This window comes from Pteronotus mesoamericanus, unplaced genomic scaffold, assembly GCF_021234165.1.
Source record: "Pteronotus mesoamericanus isolate MK-2021 breed Mesoamerican mustached bat unplaced genomic scaffold, CSHL_Meso_final contig_163, whole genome shotgun sequence".
Lineage (NCBI taxonomy): Eukaryota > Metazoa > Chordata > Mammalia > Chiroptera > Mormoopidae > Pteronotus > Pteronotus mesoamericanus.
In genome coordinates this window covers 3,931,550-3,952,996 of record NW_026555064.1, presented here as the reverse complement: position 1 = coordinate 3,952,996, position 21,447 = coordinate 3,931,550, and the positions used below count along the sequence as shown (strand labels likewise).

The 21,447-nt window shown below is 45.7% G+C and overlaps 1 protein-coding gene across 7 annotated transcripts in view; it reads left to right on the top strand.

The window, feature by feature from the left end:
- DCLK2 (doublecortin like kinase 2) overlaps nt 1–21,447 on the top strand; it is a 128,072-nt gene that overhangs the window by 85,385 nt on the left and 21,240 nt on the right. For 4 of the 7 annotated variants that reach the window (XM_054562682.1, XM_054562666.1, XM_054562650.1 and 1 more), the window contains 5 exons: nt 10,457–10,532; nt 11,340–11,448; nt 13,272–13,329; nt 20,950–21,069; nt 21,297–21,443. In XM_054562682.1, the coding sequence (XP_054418657.1) occupies nt 10,457–10,532; nt 11,340–11,448; nt 13,272–13,329; nt 20,950–21,069; nt 21,297–21,443 (510 nt within the window). The remainder of the gene's footprint in view (nt 1–10,456; nt 10,533–11,339; nt 11,449–13,271; nt 13,330–20,949; nt 21,070–21,296; nt 21,444–21,447) is intronic. The other 3 variants (XM_054562675.1, XM_054562660.1, XM_054562695.1) reach the window with 1 other exon arrangement.

Genomic DNA, 21,447 nt, shown 5'->3' with positions numbered 1-21,447 from the left:
TCATGTAACTTACTGTACAAAATAACCCTAATTTCAATGTCATTGTAAAGCTCTCATCAGCATCTGTCCACATTTGCATTATTTTCTCTATTCAGCGACATTGCAAATGGAGAATTACAGATAATTACCATGTGTTAGTACTATGCTTTTTTCTTCCCCTTCATTTAAAATAGCTTATTAAGATCAATTAAGAGGGAATGTCTGACAATGGACAACTGGTTTTCATGGGCAGGAACTTTTACCACTATTTATCCTAATTAGAAGCTTAATGGCTTTGGGGATAGATAATCTTTTTCCAGAGAATCAGGGAGTTGACAAAAGCAAGCAAGCTAAGCCAGAAGAGCAAGTGCAGGAGGGGTTGATGGAGCTGCCTCTCGTCTGCCAGGACGCAGCTTCGGGCAGATGGGTTTTGCTGCTGTTTTCTGTCTGGGTTTTACTTAGGGGGGAATTAAGCCAGCAAGTCAAAGGTAAGCAGAATTTGATGTGGCGTCACCATTTATCCCCTCTTTGCACCAGTTTCTGGGAGTCATTTCGGTGTTTTGGCAGGAACACTGCAGGAGCTGAAAATGGAAATAGACTGGTGGTGCAGCGTTCCACCTCCGACCACAGAGTGTCAATGGCATGTCTGTCTGCTCACTGCAAATGATGGGAAAGACAAAAGCAGCCCCCCTTTTACAACAAGTACTCGTAGTTTTCTCAACCACATCCCTGGGAGTAAGACAGCCCTGCTCCATGTGTATGCGTCCATTAAAGGATTGTGCTCTCCGAGGGGCTGGACCGGAGTCAAGAGAGGAAGCAAAGCTTTCTTCACACTGTGAATAGTTCTTGCAGGGTGGCACTGTAAGACCATAGGGTGGGGACCAAGTAATTAAGGTTCTTTAAACCTGAACCTGAGAGGCTTGAGGACCATTCAGGGCAAGCTGTACCTCAGTCGTAATGTTTTGCTTTTGCTGGATAGTTGCCTAAAACCGTTGAATGTGAAGCCTGGAAGTGGTGTTGGACCTTCCTTTCAGTTTAGTGTTTGTTTAATAGTTGGAGAAACTGAGGTTCAGAGACGTGTGCTGTTCAAGATCCCATTGGCCAGCTGGGCTCTCTCAGCCTTTCCGGGCTTGTGTCTCTACCCTCTGACTCGCCCCGCTTTCGCTGGCGCGTCTGCCTGTGACTCCAGCCAGGCCCCCGGGAGGAAGTGTGCGCGGTTATTATGGAGAAGCTACACCGTGTCTGTCTCCCTGGGGGAGAGGGCCGGGGTGGTTTGTGTGCTGAGGTCCTGGGTCTAGGTTTGCACAAATGCTCTGAATGAAAAGGGGTGGGGAGGTTAGGGAAAGAACAGGGAAGGGAAAGTTGGGAAAAGGGGGAAACAGTCCTGGGGTGCAGGGGCGGCTGGATGAGGGAGGCAGAAAGACAGAGACTGCCTGTTGACAGCTCTTCCTGGGAGACTTGGGGGTAGAGGCGACTAATAGGTAGCCAGTGAAAGCTCTTTTCAGGTGAAACGGTCTGTCTGTACTGTGTGCTCAGCACTTAAACCTGATCCTATAAAGCTCTAGTAAGATGACAAAGATCACAATAGGTTAGGGTTTTTGGTTTTCTTTGGAAGCCGGTAGTGGAGCCGAGTGGTGTCAAGGGTGGTATAGGTAGGAAGCAGTAGTCCAGGCCCAGCAAACACATGGGTACGTGGGCATGGGATGATGCTACATGGTGGGTCTGTGACGGGAGCCCCGTTGTGAGGGGTGGGGTGGCGCCTCTGGCATTTGGAAGCAGAGCTCAGGCTCATAACCACTGCTAGCCTCCAAGGCCAAGCTGTTCAACACAGTCGGAAACAGCACACGGTCAGACCAAAAGGTGACAAAATGAGATGCTAGGGCCACCTGGCAAGTCCCCATTGGGCCTCTTCCGCAGAACCTAGTCCCTAGGTGTTAAGAATGTGGCTTTGCTTTTGTATGAGTTCCCAGAGCCTGGCTCTCCTGAAGGGTGATGCCACTCCTGATGGGCGTCCCCTGGGGAGGAGGCATTCCTGCAGGCCAACCACAAGCTCCCTCCACCCCGCGGGCGGCGCTGGGCGGCCTGCTGCGGTCAGGCAGCCGGAGCCTGCGGCCTTGCTGCAGGGCCGGTTCTCGCCAGCCTGTCCTGGGCCCGTGTCAAGAGGGCGGAGCTCGCCGGGACTCTGCCTTCCCTTTGCCCTCCTTCATAATTAAAATTTCCCAGAGGGCCTGGGATTGGAATTCACTTGGCCACCCACTTAGCTGTGGGGCCGTGGGCAAGTCACATCATCCTTTTCTGTAAAAAGGGGATTACTAGGACCCACAGCACATGGCTGAGATTAATTGGTTAAATACAGAGAAAGCCTGAGAATAGCTTTGTTGTTCTTTCTTATTGCAAGCCTTGGGGTTTTCCAGGTTGTTTTCACAGGAGGGGAGTTTCACCTCCTAAAAATTTAACCTGCAGCCCTGACCATGTGGCTCAGTCGGTGAGTGTCACCTCATGAGGTGAAAGGTCGCTGGTTTGATTCCCAATCAGGGCACCTGCCTGGGTTGCAGGCCAGTCCCTGGTCAGGGCGCGCAGCAACCAAACGATGTTTCTCTTCTTGTCATTCTCCCTCCTTTCCTCTCTCTCTAAAGATAAAGAAATAAAAATCTTTCTTTTTTTTAATTGACACGCAGTGTAGTGTAGGAGAAGGAAAGAGGAGTGAAAGAAGTCGGACTCCCGACGTTCTTACCGCCCCCGCTTTTCCGTGCCGACGTTCCCGCCCAGCTCAGCCGTCACCCCTGCTTTCCTGCCCTCTCGCCGCATTCCCGGCCTGTTAGTAACCCTTTGGTAATTCCAGTAGCTCTCTGTTAACCTAAAATGTAAAAAAAATAAATAATATAAAATAACTATTTTTTTTAGTTGTTTATAATAAAAACCTATTTTTTTAAACAATAAAAAAACCCTATTTTCTCACATGGGTTTTGTGGCTCAGGAATTCAGGAGCAGCTTACCAGGGTGGTCTGGCTTAAGAATTTTGATGAGGTTGTGATCAAGATGTGCCCTAGTGGTGGTCCTCTGAAGGCTTCACTAGGAATAGGGGGTCCCCTTCCAAGGTGACTCAGTCCTGTGGGGCAGGCTCATGCTGGCTCTGGGCAGGAGGCCTCGGTTCTTTGACATGTGCGCCCCCAGAGCTGGCCCGAGCCCCCTGCAAACATGGTAGCTGGCTTTCCCCGGAGCAGGAGATCTGGGAGAGAGCCTCCCAGAAACTCTCCTTTCTGTGACCTGGCCGCCCATGTCAGACACCATCGTTCCCTTAATATCTTTGCAGTCACAGGGCGCACACAGCCCGGTTTGGAGGGTCGGATGCTGCGCAAGGGCCTGAAAACCGGAGGGGAGGCGCGCGGGCACCATGTCGGAGGCTGGCGACCACTCCCTTCTCCCCACTTCCGCCCCTTCAGCTGCCACTCGGGCAGCCCTGCTCCCTCAGGGGCGAGCTGCGCCACGTCCTCTGGGATGGCCACGAAAGCCTCTCTCTCCATCCGTCAGCTGTACTGCCGAGTCCTCCTCCCAGTCCTTTTGTTCTCCAGGCCCCTCACTCCCTGCCCATTCTATTCTCTCCCCTTCTAGTCCTAGAATCCCGCCGCCACTGGCGTTCTCTGCTCTTATCCCATCTTCCTGACCCTCCGTTCCCCCTGGACCTCAGCCCACCCTCTCCTGCTTCCTCTGCCCCAGCTCCTCGGAGCCCCTTCCATCCAGCGGATGACTTTCCCTGTGGGAATATTTCCTATGCTTAAATCATCGCATGTTCTTTGGGGCAGATAGGCAATAAAGAGTACTAAATGTGTCATCGGCTGCCAGATGGATGAAGAAAGCATTTCCCTGAAATTTAATTCATCATCCGTGTCCCAGCTGAAGACTTTCAGGGCTGTGGTAACCTCAGGTTTCAGTCAGGGGCTCGTCTGTGGACACCGAAGGATAAAACGTCTCCTATTTTGATGCTGGAGTGTATGCCCAGAGGCTGTCTACTGTGAGCATTCTTCTTGGTTGATAGGAGAAACAAAAAAAGTACATTTGGAACATTATCCAACATCTTGAGATTATAAACTGTCTGGTGTGCTGATATTTTATCTGATGATGTCTCCTGGGTCTGCCGGTGGTGAAAGATTTTCCAGATTTGTGAAGTGTGATGAAAGGGCTGGTAGTATCTCATCATGATTGGCAGAGCTAAATGTACCTCTTTGACCCGATGACCTTCAAAACTTCTTTTCGAAGCTGTGAAATGTAAATCCACAGTAGCTGCTGACCTTAGATGTTTTTGCTTTTCCCTGGAGCTTTGGCTTTTCTTTGGTATTTAAAACTGGTTAGTAATCTTCAGTACTAAGAGACTGACTAGTTTTATATCCCTTTTATTACCCCTGAAAGGTTGGGTGGTAACTTCACCTTTGAATGGAATCACTTCTATTGACAGAATCAAAAAAACAAACAAATAGAAGAGAGACTAAGCAGTTTTGAAGACTTCAGTGCCCTAACAAAATAAATCATCTTAATGAACCTCAGACTCTGGGTGAGGACAGTGATTTGCACATTTTAATTGCTCAGTAAATAACACATTTGGTGGGTAAGTGACTCCACTAGGCTGAAGCACACCTTTGAGAGAATGGAGGGTTTGCCAGCGTATAAATAGAATCAGTTGTAAAAACTTTATTTGCACATAAGCCACGTGTGTTAATCTTAAAGGCCCCTTCTTTATGAAAGTGATAGTACCAGAAATTCTTCTTGGCGGAGCATTAGAGCATTAGAGATGACTAGACAGAGGTAAAAGTTAAGACTTAGAGCTTACAGCAGTGAACTGTCTTGCGCTGGTGACAGACAGACACCGGGAGCCTCCACACCTGGGACTGAAGAGACATTCTCCACCACCGGGTGTCCTGGGAATCAGTGACACCTCACAGTGAAAGCACGAGACATTTTTAGCAGATGGACATGGCCGGACCATCTGTTTGCTACTCAAAACCTAATAAGCCAACACTGTGCTTGAAAAGCTCACTTATGGGGATGTGCTGAGATTGCGCGCTGGCGTGGGCGGGCCATGCAGTCACCTGAGGTGGCGGCGGGACTCAGTGGGACCGGAGGGTGCGCTCAGCCGGTTCCGCAGAGCCCGTTTCTTGGGCCGCTGAACTGGCCAGGGTGTTTCACCTTGGACGTGCGTCAGCAGGGGGTTCTCTTTATCACTCTTCTATTAACCAATACACTCCACTATTAACCAGTCACAAACCTCACAGCCCACTAAGTTTGCCAAATGAATCCAAGTGAAACGTACAGCTACAGATGCGAATATTTTGTATGTTACCAACCCCTAGGTGCCGATTTAGATGAACTGTTCACATAGCTAATTTACTCTGAAGTACTCAAGTATTTCAGAGTAAATGATCACAAATTCCAATATAAAAGTGATAAAGCTTCCTGTTTTTAAATGCATGCCTAATTCAGCATTTATAGTAATTTACATTGGCTTTCCTTGTAATGAATGGAATTGATGTTTCTGAAATTATTTTTAAAAAGCCACAAAAATGATAATGGAAACAAAATCTATTTGCAAGTAATATCTAATATACCGATTTAAAAATTTTAGTGCATTTCAAAGGTCTTCTTTTCTTAAGCTCTCTTTTATGAGGAAAGGCTGCCACTTTATTTGTCAATTTGTGTATTATATGATAAATTACAGGAATATGACTATAGTTCTGTGATCTGACAGCATGTACTAAACACACCACAATGAATATTTTGATCAGTGACTCTGCTGCTGGGTGGCACCCCCTGATTAATTAAGAGCTTTGTATGACTTCTCCCCTCCTGTTCTTCTTGGAGGAGGGCACTGTGTGAGACCAGCCGAGCTGCCTCTGTGCTCTGAAGTCAGACCTGGGTTTAAATTCATTTGCGGTGGTGGTTGTACAAGTTCTATGACCTCCCTGAGCTTCAGTTTCTCCCTAAATCAATGGATACAATGATGATAATTCATAAAAGGTAAAGTACTCATTTCAGGACTTGGCACAAAGTATGCATTTAATGAATTGTAATGGGTGTTGTCTTCCCTTTTCTTACAAAGAGGAAGTTGTTCTTTGGCTACAGATGAGTTGCAATTATTAGATTATTGGATGCGTGACAGAGAGAACTTAAGGTAGCTGAACCGTTAATTACACTTGCTGCCAGAAACTTCCTCCACAAAGGTTCTCAGCCTCAGCTGCATGTTAGATCTTCGCAGGAGCTTAAAATAATATCGGTGCCTGGGCCCTGCACCTGAGGGTTCTTTAATTTGGGATACAGCCTGGCAATAGAATTTTTCAAATCTTTCTAGTAGGTACAGCCTTTCCTAATGTAGAGCCAAGGACTGAGAACTGCTGTTTTAAAGCAACAGTACCTGAGGGTTACTCTGTTCTAGGTTTCAAAGTGTTATGATGGAGGAAAAACTTTCCCAAGAGAGTTCCTGTAGACCAGAGATTTGCCTGTGACCAAACTTTCACTGGAACACAGCCGTGCTCATCTGTTTATATGTGGTCTGTGGCTGCTGTCATGTTGCACCAGAAGAGCTGAGTAATTGTGACAGAGACCATATGACCTGCAAAGGCTAAAATACTCCTCTTTGGCCCTTTAGCAAAAATCTTTCTGGCCCCTACAGTAGGCCACTTAAAGATGGAATCATAGTGCCATTTTCCAAGATGCATTCAAGAAAGTCAACTTACTACACAAGAATATCTCCTAGATCTTGTTCGAGTTCTTCCTTCCAGGAAAAGTCAAAATAATGTGTGGTGTTATCTTCAAAAGTTAATAGTTATATGCTGTAATGCATTGATAGAGGCATTTTTGCTACTTTTTAAAATTCAGTACTTACCACTTCTCTTTAAATTTTAAGTTTTGTAGAGATTGTAATAATCTACTTACCAAATTAATATAGGACACTCTGACTTAACTTGCTGGCTAAAAATGCAGAATGCTGAAATGTTCCTCATTATCAAATGTACTCACTCAGCCACGAATGCCTTTTTAAACGATGCTGGCAGTTGAGAACACTTTATAGCTTTTTCTGTTCTGTTGTCTTTTTTTTTTTTTTTTTTTTTTTTTGAGAAAGTTCTTAGCAGAAGCAGACTCTTGTGCATTTCCCTCCCCTGCCGCCTCCTGAAAGTAGAGCGGCTCCTGCGGAGGAGGAGCTGGGTGGGGCAGCGGTGCAGGTCACAGGGGGGTGCCCCGCAACATGGCCACGAGCTTTTCATCACCTCCCCTCCTCAGCCAATCAGGACCTCCTCAGGAAACGTGTCCCCCTCTTTCCCTGCCCCTAAGCACCAGCCCCCCTCTTTGAACCGGTTAGTAATTATGGAAGCCCTCCTGAAAGAGCCCAGATGCTGTCATCCGTTCATGCTCTGCTGAAGAGAACCTCCCTCCTGGGCAGCATCCTGGCTCACTCTTTGCGCTGCCTCAGCATCCGAGGTGCTGATGGGGCAGGAAACCTCATTAGCGTTTTAAGAGAGTTTAACAACAGTTCTTAGCTAGACAGTGGACATGGGACAGGTTTCATCAGGAATGCCATATTTGAACCTTTCTGGGGCTAGTTTAGTCCTTACCTCAATACGAGAATGCTTTTCTTACGAAGGATGGGGAGACGCGTAGGTCAATTGCGCCTGGAAAACGGGGAGAATTGTGTAGGCATAGTGTCATCCCCTAGGTTTTCGTTGCTCTTTGTCTGTGTGTCTCCCGGGACACTGGGAACCCTCCGCTTCGACGTTCACAACAGACGCTGAGTTGGGTGCAGAGATCTTGGTGAATGCCCAGCTTTTCTCGCATCACCTCGGATCACCGAGCTTCATTCCGGGGAGGTCAAGTGAACTTAATCACCGGCTGTGCGGCTCAAGTGTTGCGAGCGCAGACTGCGACCTTCCACAGCGGCTCTCGCAGGCCTCGGAGCTGTGGGAACCAGAGCCCGGGAGGGTTTGCCGCGCACACAGGAGCCTCTTTGCAAGATGGAAACATCTGGGCAGCAATGAGCATGTCCCTTCACATGTGTAGCCTCTAAACACCCGGCACAGGGGGGCTGCTGAGGGAGGAGAGGGAAACTGTGCCTGTGTCTCATCATGGGACTGTCTCATCAGCAGTGCTGGAATGAAGTGATTCCCCTTAGTTTTTCACGTCTCCTCCTCTTCACGAACACTTTCTTTTCTAATAAAGGAACATATATGGATAGGTAGTTACATGTCACACCTGTTAACTCGGTATTAAAAAATTTTTTTAAACATTCCATTTGAGAATTTTGAAAAACTTTTTTTGCCCTTATTTGCTAAGAAAGCTACATTTCTTGGTGATATAACGAAGCCTTTGTCAGGCACATGGGAAAGTAGGCTTTCCTTTGCCCCTAGGCCCTCCTCTGAGGCTCAGATTGCAGCCCAGTTGCCACTATCTTTTAGTCACCAAAGAATCGGCTTCTACCACCTGCTCGGTCTCCTCGTGTCTTTCTCAGGGTGAGGAAGTAGTGGAAACAAATTGGACAGATAGCTATGGGGACAAACCATGACCTGAAGGCACCCTGCTATGCTGAAGGTTTGGGGGCTATCCTGTTGGTGACGAAGACCCACTGAGGCACTCGGGCCCTCAGGCCGATGCCAGAACTGGCCTGCAGAAGCCCCCTGGCAGGAAGGCATGGGATGGGCGGGCTCGGGAGGCTCTGGGACCGGGCAAAGGGATGGGAGCCCGGGGAGGGGGGGGATGGTGGTTTTCACTTCCGTTCCGTTGCACCCCCCCGCCCCCCCGGGCTTTGGTTTTAAACGTTCTAGCATAGACTCCTGCTTACCGTGGAGTTGCCTGTTATTTCAGTGGCAAAAAACAATAAAATAACAAAACAAATGAAAATGCTGAATTTTAAAAAAACTTTCATTGTCGACTGATTCCTTTGGATTGTGCGGAAGCAAAATGATTGAATTCTGAGGAGTCGGGTGTTCAGCGGAGTGCGGCGTTGCCATCAGGTCAGGGCGGCTAGAAAGGGACCCCCGCGCACATCCGTATCCCGCGCAACTGCGGCTGTCTCCAGGTGAAGAAGGCAGTCCTGTGAGAAGTGTGATTGCCCCTCAGGACAGGAGCGGGTCTGTGGATCCCAGCGTTCCTTTCCCATGGCCTTGGGTTCCCAACAGGACACGCTGCTGCTGGTGTCGTTGTCCACACAGGTGCGGTGACGTGGGCTCTGAGGAAGCAGCCCTGTGTTCACATGTCTCTTATTCTCGAGGCTCGTATTTTATTCCAGAAAAACTTCTGGATGGTCCTGTTTGAAGGAATGTCTCATAGGTATTGGGCTGCCCTGGGTTTTGAACCAAACTCAGCTTCTGTGAAGTTGTCCACTTCACCCAGAGAAGCATAGACCCCGTGTCTCCAGCTTGTGGGAACCTGGGAAGGGTGTCACTTATCCTTTTGTGTAGCAAGTCTGAGTTAAGTACTGCGGGTACCAGCCTCTGTGCTGTACGTGGGGGACGCAGTGAGGAAGAAGGCACAGCCGTTATGGGGCAGGGGAGTTTGGGCATAGAAGCAAGTGTGGAAGCATCCCAATGCCCAAAATGCTGAAGATGCTTCTGGAGATTTGGTGGGTCCTTTGCCCTTGACACTCCTGAAAGGGGGGAGGGGTGGAGAAGGGAGAAAATTAAAGATCAAAGAGCACAGTTTGAGTTCAAAAAATCTCAGAACCCTTGGGGATTAAGAAAAAATTCCATAAGCCTACAGAATAATAAACTTAAGGTGGATAATAGTCTTAATGTGAGTCTTTTCATTTACCTAAGAGCTAGAGATATTTCCATGTTGGAATGTGGGCTTAGCTTTTTGTTAGTTGGAGCCTACCTTTTAGTTTTATCTTTTATATCCCTGTGGTTCCTAGTGATGAAAGCCCCTGCAGTGCTCAAGAGGGATGCCTGCCCCCGCGGGGTCAGGAGAGAAGAGGGATGAGCCAGGGTCCGCGCCGGATCCTGAATTCGCTGGGGGTGCGGGGTGGGGGAGGGGGCGCAGTCTGGGTCACGGGCTTGAGTTCTGAGACAGCTCGCCCATGGCAGAGACTCCCTACGGTCAACCACAGGGGTGGCTATGACATCTGGGGACTCATTGCTGACTTTCTGGATTAATCTATAGTTCCGAGCCTTGTATTGCCACTCACAAGTACCTTGTAGATCTTAGATGCATAAGTCTCCTTTACTTTATTTCATTGAAGTCAAAGTAACACGATATCAAAGAGAGTAGCACATTGCCAATTTTCCTGATATCTTATCCTAATAGAAAACATTGTATCTAAGGAAAAAAATATATTAATGTGTATATGGGAAGACAGGAGAGATGAAAAGAAAGGCAATGCTTCCTCTATTTCTGTATCGTTATATTTTTACATTGTATAAGCACTTTCTTTATCTAAGCATGAGATAGGTAAAGGTTTGTAAAGTTTTCCTGATAAATAATGGTCCCTCTCCTCTTTCAGCAGATTTCTGCGCATGGCAGATCTTCTTCCAACATAAATGGTGGACCTGAACTTGATCGTTGCATGAGTCCTGAAGGTAGTTCTCAGTCTGATGATTACTTTTTTAAGGGAAGTCACCTGTGTGAATGTGGTGGCCACTGCACATCCACTTGTGCTAAATTATCTTCCTAAACAGCGATGTGGTCATGTCACCAGTTGAGCCCTAGTGGGTTGTTAATTAGACTGTTCCAATTTCAAAGGGTAGACTTGAGCTTTGTTTATTTTTCCTTTGAGGCAGTCTGCTGGACTCCTGAATGCAGACTCTCCTTTCTCTCAATTAGTTAACAAGTGTTTCTTTCTTGGATGTCTGCAATGTGCTGGGATACATTGTGCAAAGCAGTTGATCTTAACCACTTCCCCCTCCTGTTCTGCACCCCCTACTACCAATACCTGTTTAAGAGGACTCTGAGCCAGGAATTAGCTTTAGCAAGACACCCTAGCTGGCTAGAATTTTCTTTTCTAGGTAATCTTGAGAAATCTTAAGAAAATTTCTAAGATTATATCTCAACATTATACCCTTCTATCCTCCTTTTTTCTCAATTTTGACAAAAATGTTTAAAGTTTGGTTAGAATTCTTTTTGACCCAAAGCTAATCACTTATTTTAGCTGATATTTCAGGGATATGTTATGTTTATTGATTATGGTGGTTTCTGAGGCCAACTAGTGAAGTCAAAAGAAAATCGATGATTCAGGTATTCTAGCAGACAGTATGCTCAAAGACTTTCCTTAGTTTTACCATAGATTTAGAAATAAATGTATTGCAACTTGTTATTTGACAAGTATTTGGGAATCAAGATGAAATGTTAATGTGTTCTTTCAACTTTGCATTTATCCGTTTTTGCAGGAGTGAATGGAAACAGGTGCTCTGAATCATCGACTCTTCTTGAGAAATATAAAATTGGAAAGGTTATTGGTGACGGCAATTTTGCAGTAGTCAAAGAGTGCGTGGACAGGTGAGTGGTTAGTGAGGATATTCATTTTTCCACCTACACATACACTTCTCCTTGGAATTTATTTTTCCCTGAGTGAATAAAAGGTCTTCTGAGGGAGTCGCCCCTCGGGGCGGCTGCTTTGCATACCTGCAAGCAATTTAACAGGGAAAACATGTGCATGCAAATAGAGTATGGGCCTGCTTTGGATTTGGACTGAGCAATATGTCAGGTCCCATCCATGGACCAGAGAAAAATGGGAAATGAGATGTATTTTTTACAATATCTCCTATATCATTTATCTGTACCAGGCACTGTTCTCAGCACATTAATTCATTTAATTCCCACAATAACCCTCTCATGTAATACTTAATTGCATAGACCACTAGTTCAGGAGACATGAACTCTGACTCTATTTAAGAGCAGTATCTTAAACTTTTGCCTATATTAAAATTATATATATTTTTTGCCCAGATTTATTTTAAGGTCCTAAATTCTCAATGGTAAGAAATCCATTCTATTAAATCCCGGGCTTTTTGTAAACAGTATTAAAACTGGAAAAGACTCAGAACAGAGTCTTGTGTTTCTGTGCTACTTTCTGACCTGATTGAAGAGGTCATTTTTGCTGTTTGTGGGGAATTTTCCAGAAAGCTCTTGTAACTACAGTTGTTCCCTTCTGCTAAATGTCCAGTGAGGCTTTAGTGCTCCCTGAATTGATACACAAAATAGCTGCAGGTCCTCTGGGCCAGCTCCTGTCCTCTAAGCCATTCCATGGCCTGTTAGGGACCTGGCTCAAAGCAGGAGGTAAGGGGTGGGCAAAAGAACCCTAAGGTCACACTGCCTCCTGAACTCCGCAGCTGGTCCATACCCCCATCGCCCCCCCCCCCCCCCACCCTGCCCTTGAGAAATTGCCTTCCACAAAACCAGTCCCTGCTGCCAGAAAGGTTGGGGGCCACTGCTCTAAGCCCTTTCGCTTAGCTCTGGTACACAGACTGCCTCCCAAGTAATACATTAAGCGTCTGAAGTATGACATCTAAAGGCATGTTAGAAACCTGAGGCAGGCTTTGGTCTATGCTATGTGGAAGCAATTTAAATAAAAGTTATTTTTCCAAGGTGGCCGCCTCAGTGTGCGCGGTGACCGGCTGGCAAAGGCTGCTGAACTTGAGAGAACGAATATAGTCCAAGGCTGCTGCAGAGTTCCATGATGGGCTGGTCCCTGTTCTCAAGGATGGGTTTTGGCATGTTCAGATTAAAATATGCTGAAGGCGATTACATGTTAAATAACAGCATCAAGAGTCTTGTGTCCGAGTAAATGATCTCTTTAGTGCCAGAAATGGGCATTTAAAGGTCCAGATACGATGGGACCAGATGGAGTTTGGGCTGAGAAATAGATGTTGACAGTCTGGTGACTCTTCAGTTTTGAATTATGGCCTAGTTAGTACCTAATAGATTAATGTAAAGATATATAGAGAATAGGAAATTTTTAGCTACTTTGATTCCTTTTTCCTAATTTTGTTCTGCCCCCTAAGAGACCTCTTTTGAGATTTAAGTATGAAAAAAGTTTTTTTGTCCATGTCTGATACAGCAGAGTTTAAATACCTTTAATATGTAAGTTACTTAATAATGTTATCACTATTAATATTTATAAAAGTGAATTGCCAGTGCAGCTTTGGATTTTTTTCCTTTTGGGAGGCATCCCTCTCCCTGAGCCCACCCAGCATTCTCTCCGACGTGCGGAGGAGGAAGCCAGCCTTCCTTCCCGGCCCCCTGTGCTGGAGAGGAAGTCAGGGATGACGATGCTATGTTTGACTTACGTCGTTAATGGCCTTCCTCTGATCATTCCTTAGGTCCACTGGGAAGGAGTTTGCCCTGAAGATCATAGACAAAGCCAAGTGTTGCGGAAAGGTACAGTCCACATAACTGCTTTGCAAAAGAAACTGCAGCACCTTGGGAAGGTGTTTATAGGGCTGAAGGCATTGAAGTCGGGGTCTGATGGGACCGTGACAGGAGTAGACCTCTGATAACAGTGGCGGGGACGCTCTGAAGTTTCCCTCCCCCCCCCGCCCCCCCCCCCCCCCCCGCCATTTCCAGAAACCGTAATCCTAAACAGTAAGTTGATTTGCGCTTGGCTCTCACTATCAAAAAACATCAGTTCTCTTCTCTGAGAGATGCGTGTTTTGAAATAAAACGCAGCAACACACCAAAAGTGTGTCTAGAGCCACTAGGAGTCTGAGGTTTCACCCCACTCTCAGACTGACACGGTGGCCTCCCCGCTTCACAGCTGCTGGCGGGAGGCACAGCTCCCCTGGGCCAGAGACCAAAAAAAAAGAAAAGAAAAGAAAAGAAAAGAAAAGAAAACCCCCCGTGATTCCTTGTGGCCCAGCCCGTGGCGCAAGCCCCATGTTTGTGTTGGTCCCCTCATGCGCTGGGTCCCACAGGAGGGGCAGCCTGTGCACACAGTCGGGTTTGCGTCCCAGCAGGGATCCCCGGGCTGGGGAAACCCCCCAGTTTGCGAGGGCAGCTAGTAAATCTAGCCAACCCTTGCCCCAGAGGAGGACATTGTTTTTGTTTTCATGGTCAGGAAACAAATCTGCCCTCTGCCCTGGAGGGGGATCCTCTGTGTTCCAAGGGTGTTTACTGTACAGACATCCTTGAAGGGCTAGTTTGTTTTGTAACAGAAGCTGTGCAGAAGCACCAGGAAGATTTGGCTTCCCAGTTGGACTCACTTTTTCCTTCTGTCCCATACTCCAGATGGAACTAGGCATGCTACTAGGGTCCTGAGATTTTTAAAAAAAATAATTTTTATTAAATTTATCAGGGTAACATTGGTTAATAGGATCATACAGGTTTTAAGTGTATATTTCTATAATACATCATCTGTATATTGCACTGTGTGCCACCACCTAAAGTCAGACCATCCAGATATTTTAACTGGTTGAAAAAATTATATATATTCCATAACAGTGACAACAAAGACCTTTTTAGACTCTGGGAGCCTAGCAGTGAGTGTGGGCTGTGGAACTTACTCCAGGACCAGGGACATGAGGCTGCTGAGGTCATGAAATGTGGCTGATCTGAATTGAAAGATACTATATGTATAGAAATATATAACAGAATTGAAGACTTAGTACTAAAAAAAGAATGTAAGGTATCTCATATCTTTTGTATTTGATTACATGTTGAAATGATAATATTTTTGATACATTGGGTTAAATAAGTAATACTAATTTTACCTGCTTTATGTGTGTTTTAATGTGGCTTTTAGAAAATTTAGATTGAATATGTAGATCATAATTATAATTCCACTGAACAATGTTGCTGTAAAGCTGCATTGTATAAAGTTTAATCCTTGCTGTGCCTCTTTTTACTGTGTGACCGTGGAAAAATTACTTAACACTTCTGTACCTCTGTTTCTCTTTCAAAAACATGGTTGTTATTAGTACCTTAGACAAGATTATTGTGAGGGTTGATTGAATTAAGGCATGGAAAACATGTAGAAAAGTACCAGCATATAATGAGAATATAATGCATTAACTGTTAACAATACTAATATGCCTGAGAATTTATAATTAAGAAGATTTTATGTGATAGTAGTGATTTGATATCCATGGAACTCCTAAACTAGTCTTCACTGGGCATTTACAAATTTGTGTACTTTTAACAGAAAACTTAAAGTACAGGATTCAGCAGAAGGATCAATGCCTGCTTGAGTGTGGATGGTAGGGTAGTAATATGGGTGTAATAATTTATAGTTTTAATTTGAACATTTCACCTAAAATAGTGTGCTTGAGTATGATATTGTTATGTTGCAGAATTACATACTTATGATTTTGTAATAAAAAAACGGGACATTATTTGCCCTGTATTATGGTAAAGTTTTAGAAAAATCTTCTTAGAACACCAGAATGGAAAATCCAAGAGACAAATTTGTCTTACGCTGTTTTTTTTTTTTTTACTACACTGTGACAACTGATGAAGCAATCTGTGCAGAATGCCCCACTTTTCTTTGAATAACTAAGGTTTTTCTCAATTTTCTTTCATTCTGTGTGCTTTTCCTTATTGTTCTAATGATAATGTTAAGTTTTTCAGCTGCGAAGCCTTTCCCCGCACGCAAGGTGGTGCCGCTCTTTGTACCCGGTGGTGTGGGACTGAGGCAGATTGTGCCATGAGTTCGGAAGCCAAGTTCTAAGCAGCTGTATTATTTTTTTTAAAAAGTAAAAAAAAAAAAAAAAAAGGCTGGGGTAGGGATATTTTCCATCTGATTAAAATTTAAGCAGCCATTTTATTATGATCTTTAAAAGAAAGATCTTTCTATGCAAAAAAAAAAAAAAAAAGCAGCCCCCAGTGCACTGAGTGCTGCAGCACAAGCATAGGGGCCGCACTGGATCTTGTTTTCCCTGTTGCTGAATGGCATTCTCCTTCTGTAGCTCATGATGATATGTCTGTTTGTTTCCTCACAATCCTGGAACATGCATTTCCATGGTGACGCTATAAAATTAAAATTCCAAAACTTGATTTGTTCCAAATAAGCTGATTATCCCATTTGATTGTATTTTTAGAAAAAGTAGGGAATTTGTTTTTTAAAACAAAATGTAGAGGGAGGCATTCAGCCACTGTTCTGGGTATCGTTGGTCATATCTGCATTATGGGTTGTGCACAGAAAATTAAAAATACTGGAAGTAATATCTGCCTTCTATTAAAATGTATAATCTATCCAGGCTTGGACACATAGGAACTTTGCACGTTACTTTTAGTGACTTGCAAAATGGATGTACCAATTTTACAGATAAAGAGACAGAGATTGAGGTTCGGCAGCTTCCCACAGTCGCACTGAGGCCAGCAGGGACTGGCCGTCCGGGCCAGCTGGTTACTCAGCCTGTACCTTGGCCAGTCTACCTTCCTCCCTCTCCAAATGTATTCATTTGTTCATGTAATAACAACCTGGGGGGAAAATCCTTAACCACTCTGATCTTCTCTTTGCTTTCCTGTAGTATACATGAGCATTATTAGATAAATTTACTCCTTTACCTAAAATTTGATATGTGTGCAAGATGCAAAGAGTATTATGAGAGTCTGGGGGGAAGCATGTGAGAGAGAAGCAGGTGATCTGTGAAGACACCGCCGCGATAGAGCAAGAAGCCTTTCACGGGACTTCAGCAGGGGGCGGGACTTCAGCAGGAAGCAATGCGAGGACAGCGTGCCAGCCTGAGCAAGGGCCCGGAGCGCAGACAGCGTGTTTGGGTCTTCTGAACAGGAGATGATGGCAAGCTTTGCCTTGGAACTGGATTTATGGGAGCTGTTGAGAAATCTATGCTGCTTGTAAATTCAAGAGTTTTTCCACGACTAATATTCTAAATAATATTCCTTCTAAATGAGTATCTACTGATTCCCACAGTGTCCGAGGCTCTGAGCTTTCTATTTTGGTGCTTAGAAGTGGTCCTTCCTTCTCTTCCCACAATTTTGCACTCGTTATCCGTGTGTTATGGGCCCAGGCAGGACATAAATCCAAATGAATGTTGTGGTAGTTTCTGAAGGATGTTGGAATAAGTTAGCACAGAGTGGGTGGTGTCCCACAGCAGAAATTCATTCCCTCACAGTTCAGGAGGCCAGAAGCCTGAGATCCCCACTCCCTCTGGAGGCCCCGTGAGCGTCTGGTCCTTGCTTCTAACTAAGTAACTTCTGGGAGCTGATGGTGGTCCTTGACTCCTGGCCACCTCACTTTGCCTCTGCCCCTCCTTCATGCCGCTTCCTCTTCTGTATGGGAAATCTCCCCCTGCCTCTTACCTCGTAGGGACTGTTGCAAAGGCACCCCGATAACCCAGAGTTATCTCTTGCAGAGTCCTTAACTGCAGTGGTAAGACCTTTTCTGTCTGTACCGCAGACATTCCATACAGTGCTTTGAATGTTCTGTCTGACTGTATTATCCTCAGCAAGCGATAGAAATACCCCTATAAAGCCAGTGTTGGTCAAGAGCAGGGCATCGTGTGTTTACTCATTCACTCAAGCTCTCCAGGGCTCACTGTGCTGGTTACTGGAGAACAAGGTAAATAAAAATCTCCAGGACAGGAGTGAGAGCTGCGTTGGGCAAGCAGAGAGCAATGAGGGCAAATAAGAGGCACAGGTAACCCAGCCATGGTTGAGCAGGAGAGGCTATTTAGAGAAGGTGAGATCTAACCTGGTTCTGAGGAATAAACAGAAATTCACCAAGGAGTGTGGAAAGAAAGTTCCAGACAGAGAAACTACCTGTGCAAAAGCCTAGAGGTCTCGGTGGGAGACTGCAATGGGGGTAGGGGTGAGTGGGGGGCTTCAGAGGCTGTTGAGAAGGGAGACCCGGCAGCGATGGGTGACGGGTGGGCTGCAGGGGGGGGGGCGGAGCTCCTCTCTACTTTGGGCAGCCAGGTTCATTCAGCGAGACAGGACTGGGGTGGGGGTTGGGGAGGACTGTTTTATGGGGCTAGGAAGTGTGGAGACAAGATGATTAGTTTGGTTTGGGAGAGTTGTTTATTCCCTAATCTCCTCCCTCCCTCTCTTCCTCCAGCTCCTCCTCCTGCTTTTGTCTATCTCTATCTTTTTTTGTAGGATAAAAACCACCCTGGCCAAAGATAAGGGGTATCCTTTGCCAAGTTAGCAGTTTTCTTTGTCATTCACTCTCCCTCGCAACCGGGGAACACTGCCATCCAATGATTCATATGTAAATCATTGGGAGTCAAACCATGAATCACTTAACATAAATCATGGTAGATGATCGAATAATGTAAGTTCAGCACAGTTCAAGACAAAAGTGATGTTTATGTTGTATTTAGAAATATTCTCCTGGAAAATGTAATCTAGAGAGTATTTTTATGCATTAGAAGCAAAGATTACATATGGGTTCCATGAGAAATAGGAAGATAACATTTGGAAAGATTTTCTTGCGTTGCTTTTGTTTTGCTTGTGCTGTAGTTCCTTCATAGGCAACTGGACAGGCATAGTGGGGGGTGGGGGACAAAGGCTAAGAGCTCCCACATCCCCATGATGTTTGCTGTGTGCTTAGCATACCAGCCGTTGTCAAATAGGATGCAGTGAGCTGAGATAATAAGTAATGATAGAGAAACCGCTGCTGCGCTATTTGAAATGTGACACCGTTGGTGGTCCTGGGGCAAGTTCCATGGTACACCCCAGAAGACTTTCTGCCGTGCCTTTTTATTGAAAAAGATAACTTTGGGGAGGTGTAGTCTCCTTAGGTGGTAGACATCTTACTTTACCTCCAATCAGAGAGAGTGCTTGGGTTCCAGGGATGGGGATACGCACCGTTGTCAATCTAAATTAGCATCACAAACAGGTAAATTTCCTGCTTGGAGGAGGGAGGTGAGGAGGCGGGAGAACTGAAGTGATAAATCCTTTTAGCTTTTAAAAAATGCCTTTTTCAGTTTAGTGGCAGTGACCACTGTTGTCTTAGCTTCAGAGAGTGAAATAAATTCACTGGTTCACCTTTACATGGCCACAGAAGTCCAGCTAACTGCCCTTTAGTGTGGGTAAGGACTTTGCTGGGCACTCGTGAGGTAGAGGCTATGAAATAGCCATGCAAATGCGGAGTGTTTGTGGGGCCTTTGTCTCTCCAACCACCAGGGACTGGCTGCACAGCTGCGTCCTTGGGGAGGCACCAGGGGGTGTTTGCTGCTTCTGAGGCCGCAGCTCTGTAACTCGGGCATGGGGGTCAGGCGCAGGTAGGCAGCTCTGTCCCCAGACCCCCAGGTGAGGTGCATTAGGGTCTGAGAACCACCGTTTTTTTTCCCCCAGGAGATTTGGAAGCATTTGCTGAGCCCTGAGCCGGCCAAAGATTACCCAGCCCTGCTCATTAAGGGATAGATTTCCCTTCCCCGCTCAAAGCCTGGTGTGGTTCTGCCTTGCTGCCCAGCGCAATGTGATACAGCCTCTGGTTCCTGTCTTTTCAAGGAATTTAAAACATGCTCAGCTTTGCAGCTATCATTTTCATTTGCAAAAATTCCAGCTGACTTTTACCAAAGCAGTCCCCTTGGAAAGGGGATGCTGTGTAGCACAACAAATGTGGGCTTGGATATCAGGAACCTCAGGTTTGCCTTCTGCCTCGAAGGGCTGTTCTAAGGGTAAAGTGTAGGGATGTCACCCGAGGACCTGGTGCAGCAATGGACAAATTAGTGACCAGATTCCCGGTCAGCGATTGTTCTTTTCTGTCCCCTGCCTCTGACTAGCGTTGGCCCTGTCATCTGTCAGCATTCCCTGAGTGACCACTTGGACAAACGCAGTGCATTCAATGCTCAGGAAACACAGCCCACCCTGTGCAGGAGATTGTAACGGAGCTTCTCTGCATGTTGCTTGCTGTTGTTACTACTCATACTTCCAGCTATTGTCAGAAAGCATTTGAGATGGTTTACAGTACAAATCCATGTACACATGGATGAATGAAGATAAGAGAGGAACCATAAAAAAGTATCTTGAACTAGAGATAAGATAATCATGTTCCCACTGCAGTGGAACATTAAACCTAGTTCTGAAATTCATGATAGCAAAGGCAATAGGGAAAGTATAAGGGATACACACATGCATGGATATATGTGTATTTAGGTAGCAAATGATGTCTCTTATAAGGTAAATTTTATATAAAAGCTATATTCAAGTATCTGGAATGTGTCAGATGACAATTAGCTAATTTTACAGAGTGTACCCTAAATTCAAAATAATTTATTATTACAGTTAATGAGGGTTGACAAATGTGATGTTATTGAGAGGTTTTCGTGTCTCATGGTAAAATGAAATAATAGTTGTTCATGATTCATGGTGAGTAAACATTTTGCTATAGAGCTAACCCCAACTGCGTGACTCACCAGGGCTGATAAGCAGGTGGTGTTTTCAGAGGAGAAAATGAGACGGGGCCACTAGTGGTCCCCACGGTACTGTATGTTCCCTGATATCTGAAATACAAGATGATACGGTACATCCTCTGGTGAATGATTTCATTGCCAGTCATAGAGGAGGGAAGTTGTTTTTTTTCCCCCATGAATTTCAACATAAATTTCAAATTCATATTAGCACTGGTTTAAAACAACAAACACATTTTAATGCCCACGCCCTATGCCACGAGCATGCCAGGTTTCCTCGTCTGTCTGGCCTTTGTCTCAGAGCACACTGAAGTCCAAACGCGGTTCCAGCCGCATGGTGCAGCACAGCAGGCCGAAGCGCTGGCAGCTCATGACTCTTAAGGTGTAGGAAGAGGTGAAGAGGCCAGAAGGCACTGTTTTATGTGCCAGGACAGAGCCACTGGGTCCTTCGGAGGGATGTTTTGGAGGGTGTCTGTTTCTCTTTGTTAGTGACAGTGAGCTGGCACCCTGACTTGGCCTGTCCCTGTGGAAATCAACGAGGCCAGCATTTGTTTTGTCTCTGCACCCAGGGAGGCTCAGGGAGGTCCTTCGGTGTTGGGTCTGCGGACCATGTCATTCTCCAGAACACAGGGCCAAGCAGAGGCTTCTGCGGCATCTAACGCAGCTCTCTCTTCCCTTTGTCTGACAGGAACACCTGATTGAGAATGAGGTGTCCATCCTGCGCCGAGTGAAGCACCCAAACATCATCATGCTTGTTGAGGAGATGGAAACGGCCACTGAGCTCTTTCTGGTGATGGAATTGGTCAAAGTAAGACGATGGAGAGATTTCAAGAGATTTCCTTGGTGCCTAATTCCAAAACTTAACTGTAGCCTTGAAGGACCTAATCAGAAAAGGGTTTTGCTACCTTGAAACTTTGTTTATAATTGTCCATTTTAGTGGATTATTAAAATCTACTGCAGGCTGAGGAACTGTCTTTATTACTTTCATGGGATAGCCATGGTTGATGCTTTGATGTGTTCTTTTGTGTCCTGTAGGGTGGGGACCTCTTTGATGCAATTACCTCATCAACCAAGTACACCGAGCGCGATGGCAGTGCCATGGTGTACAACCTGGCCAACGCCCTCAGGTACCTCCATGGCCTCAGCATCGTGCACAGAGACATCAAGCCGGAAAACCTCCTGGTAC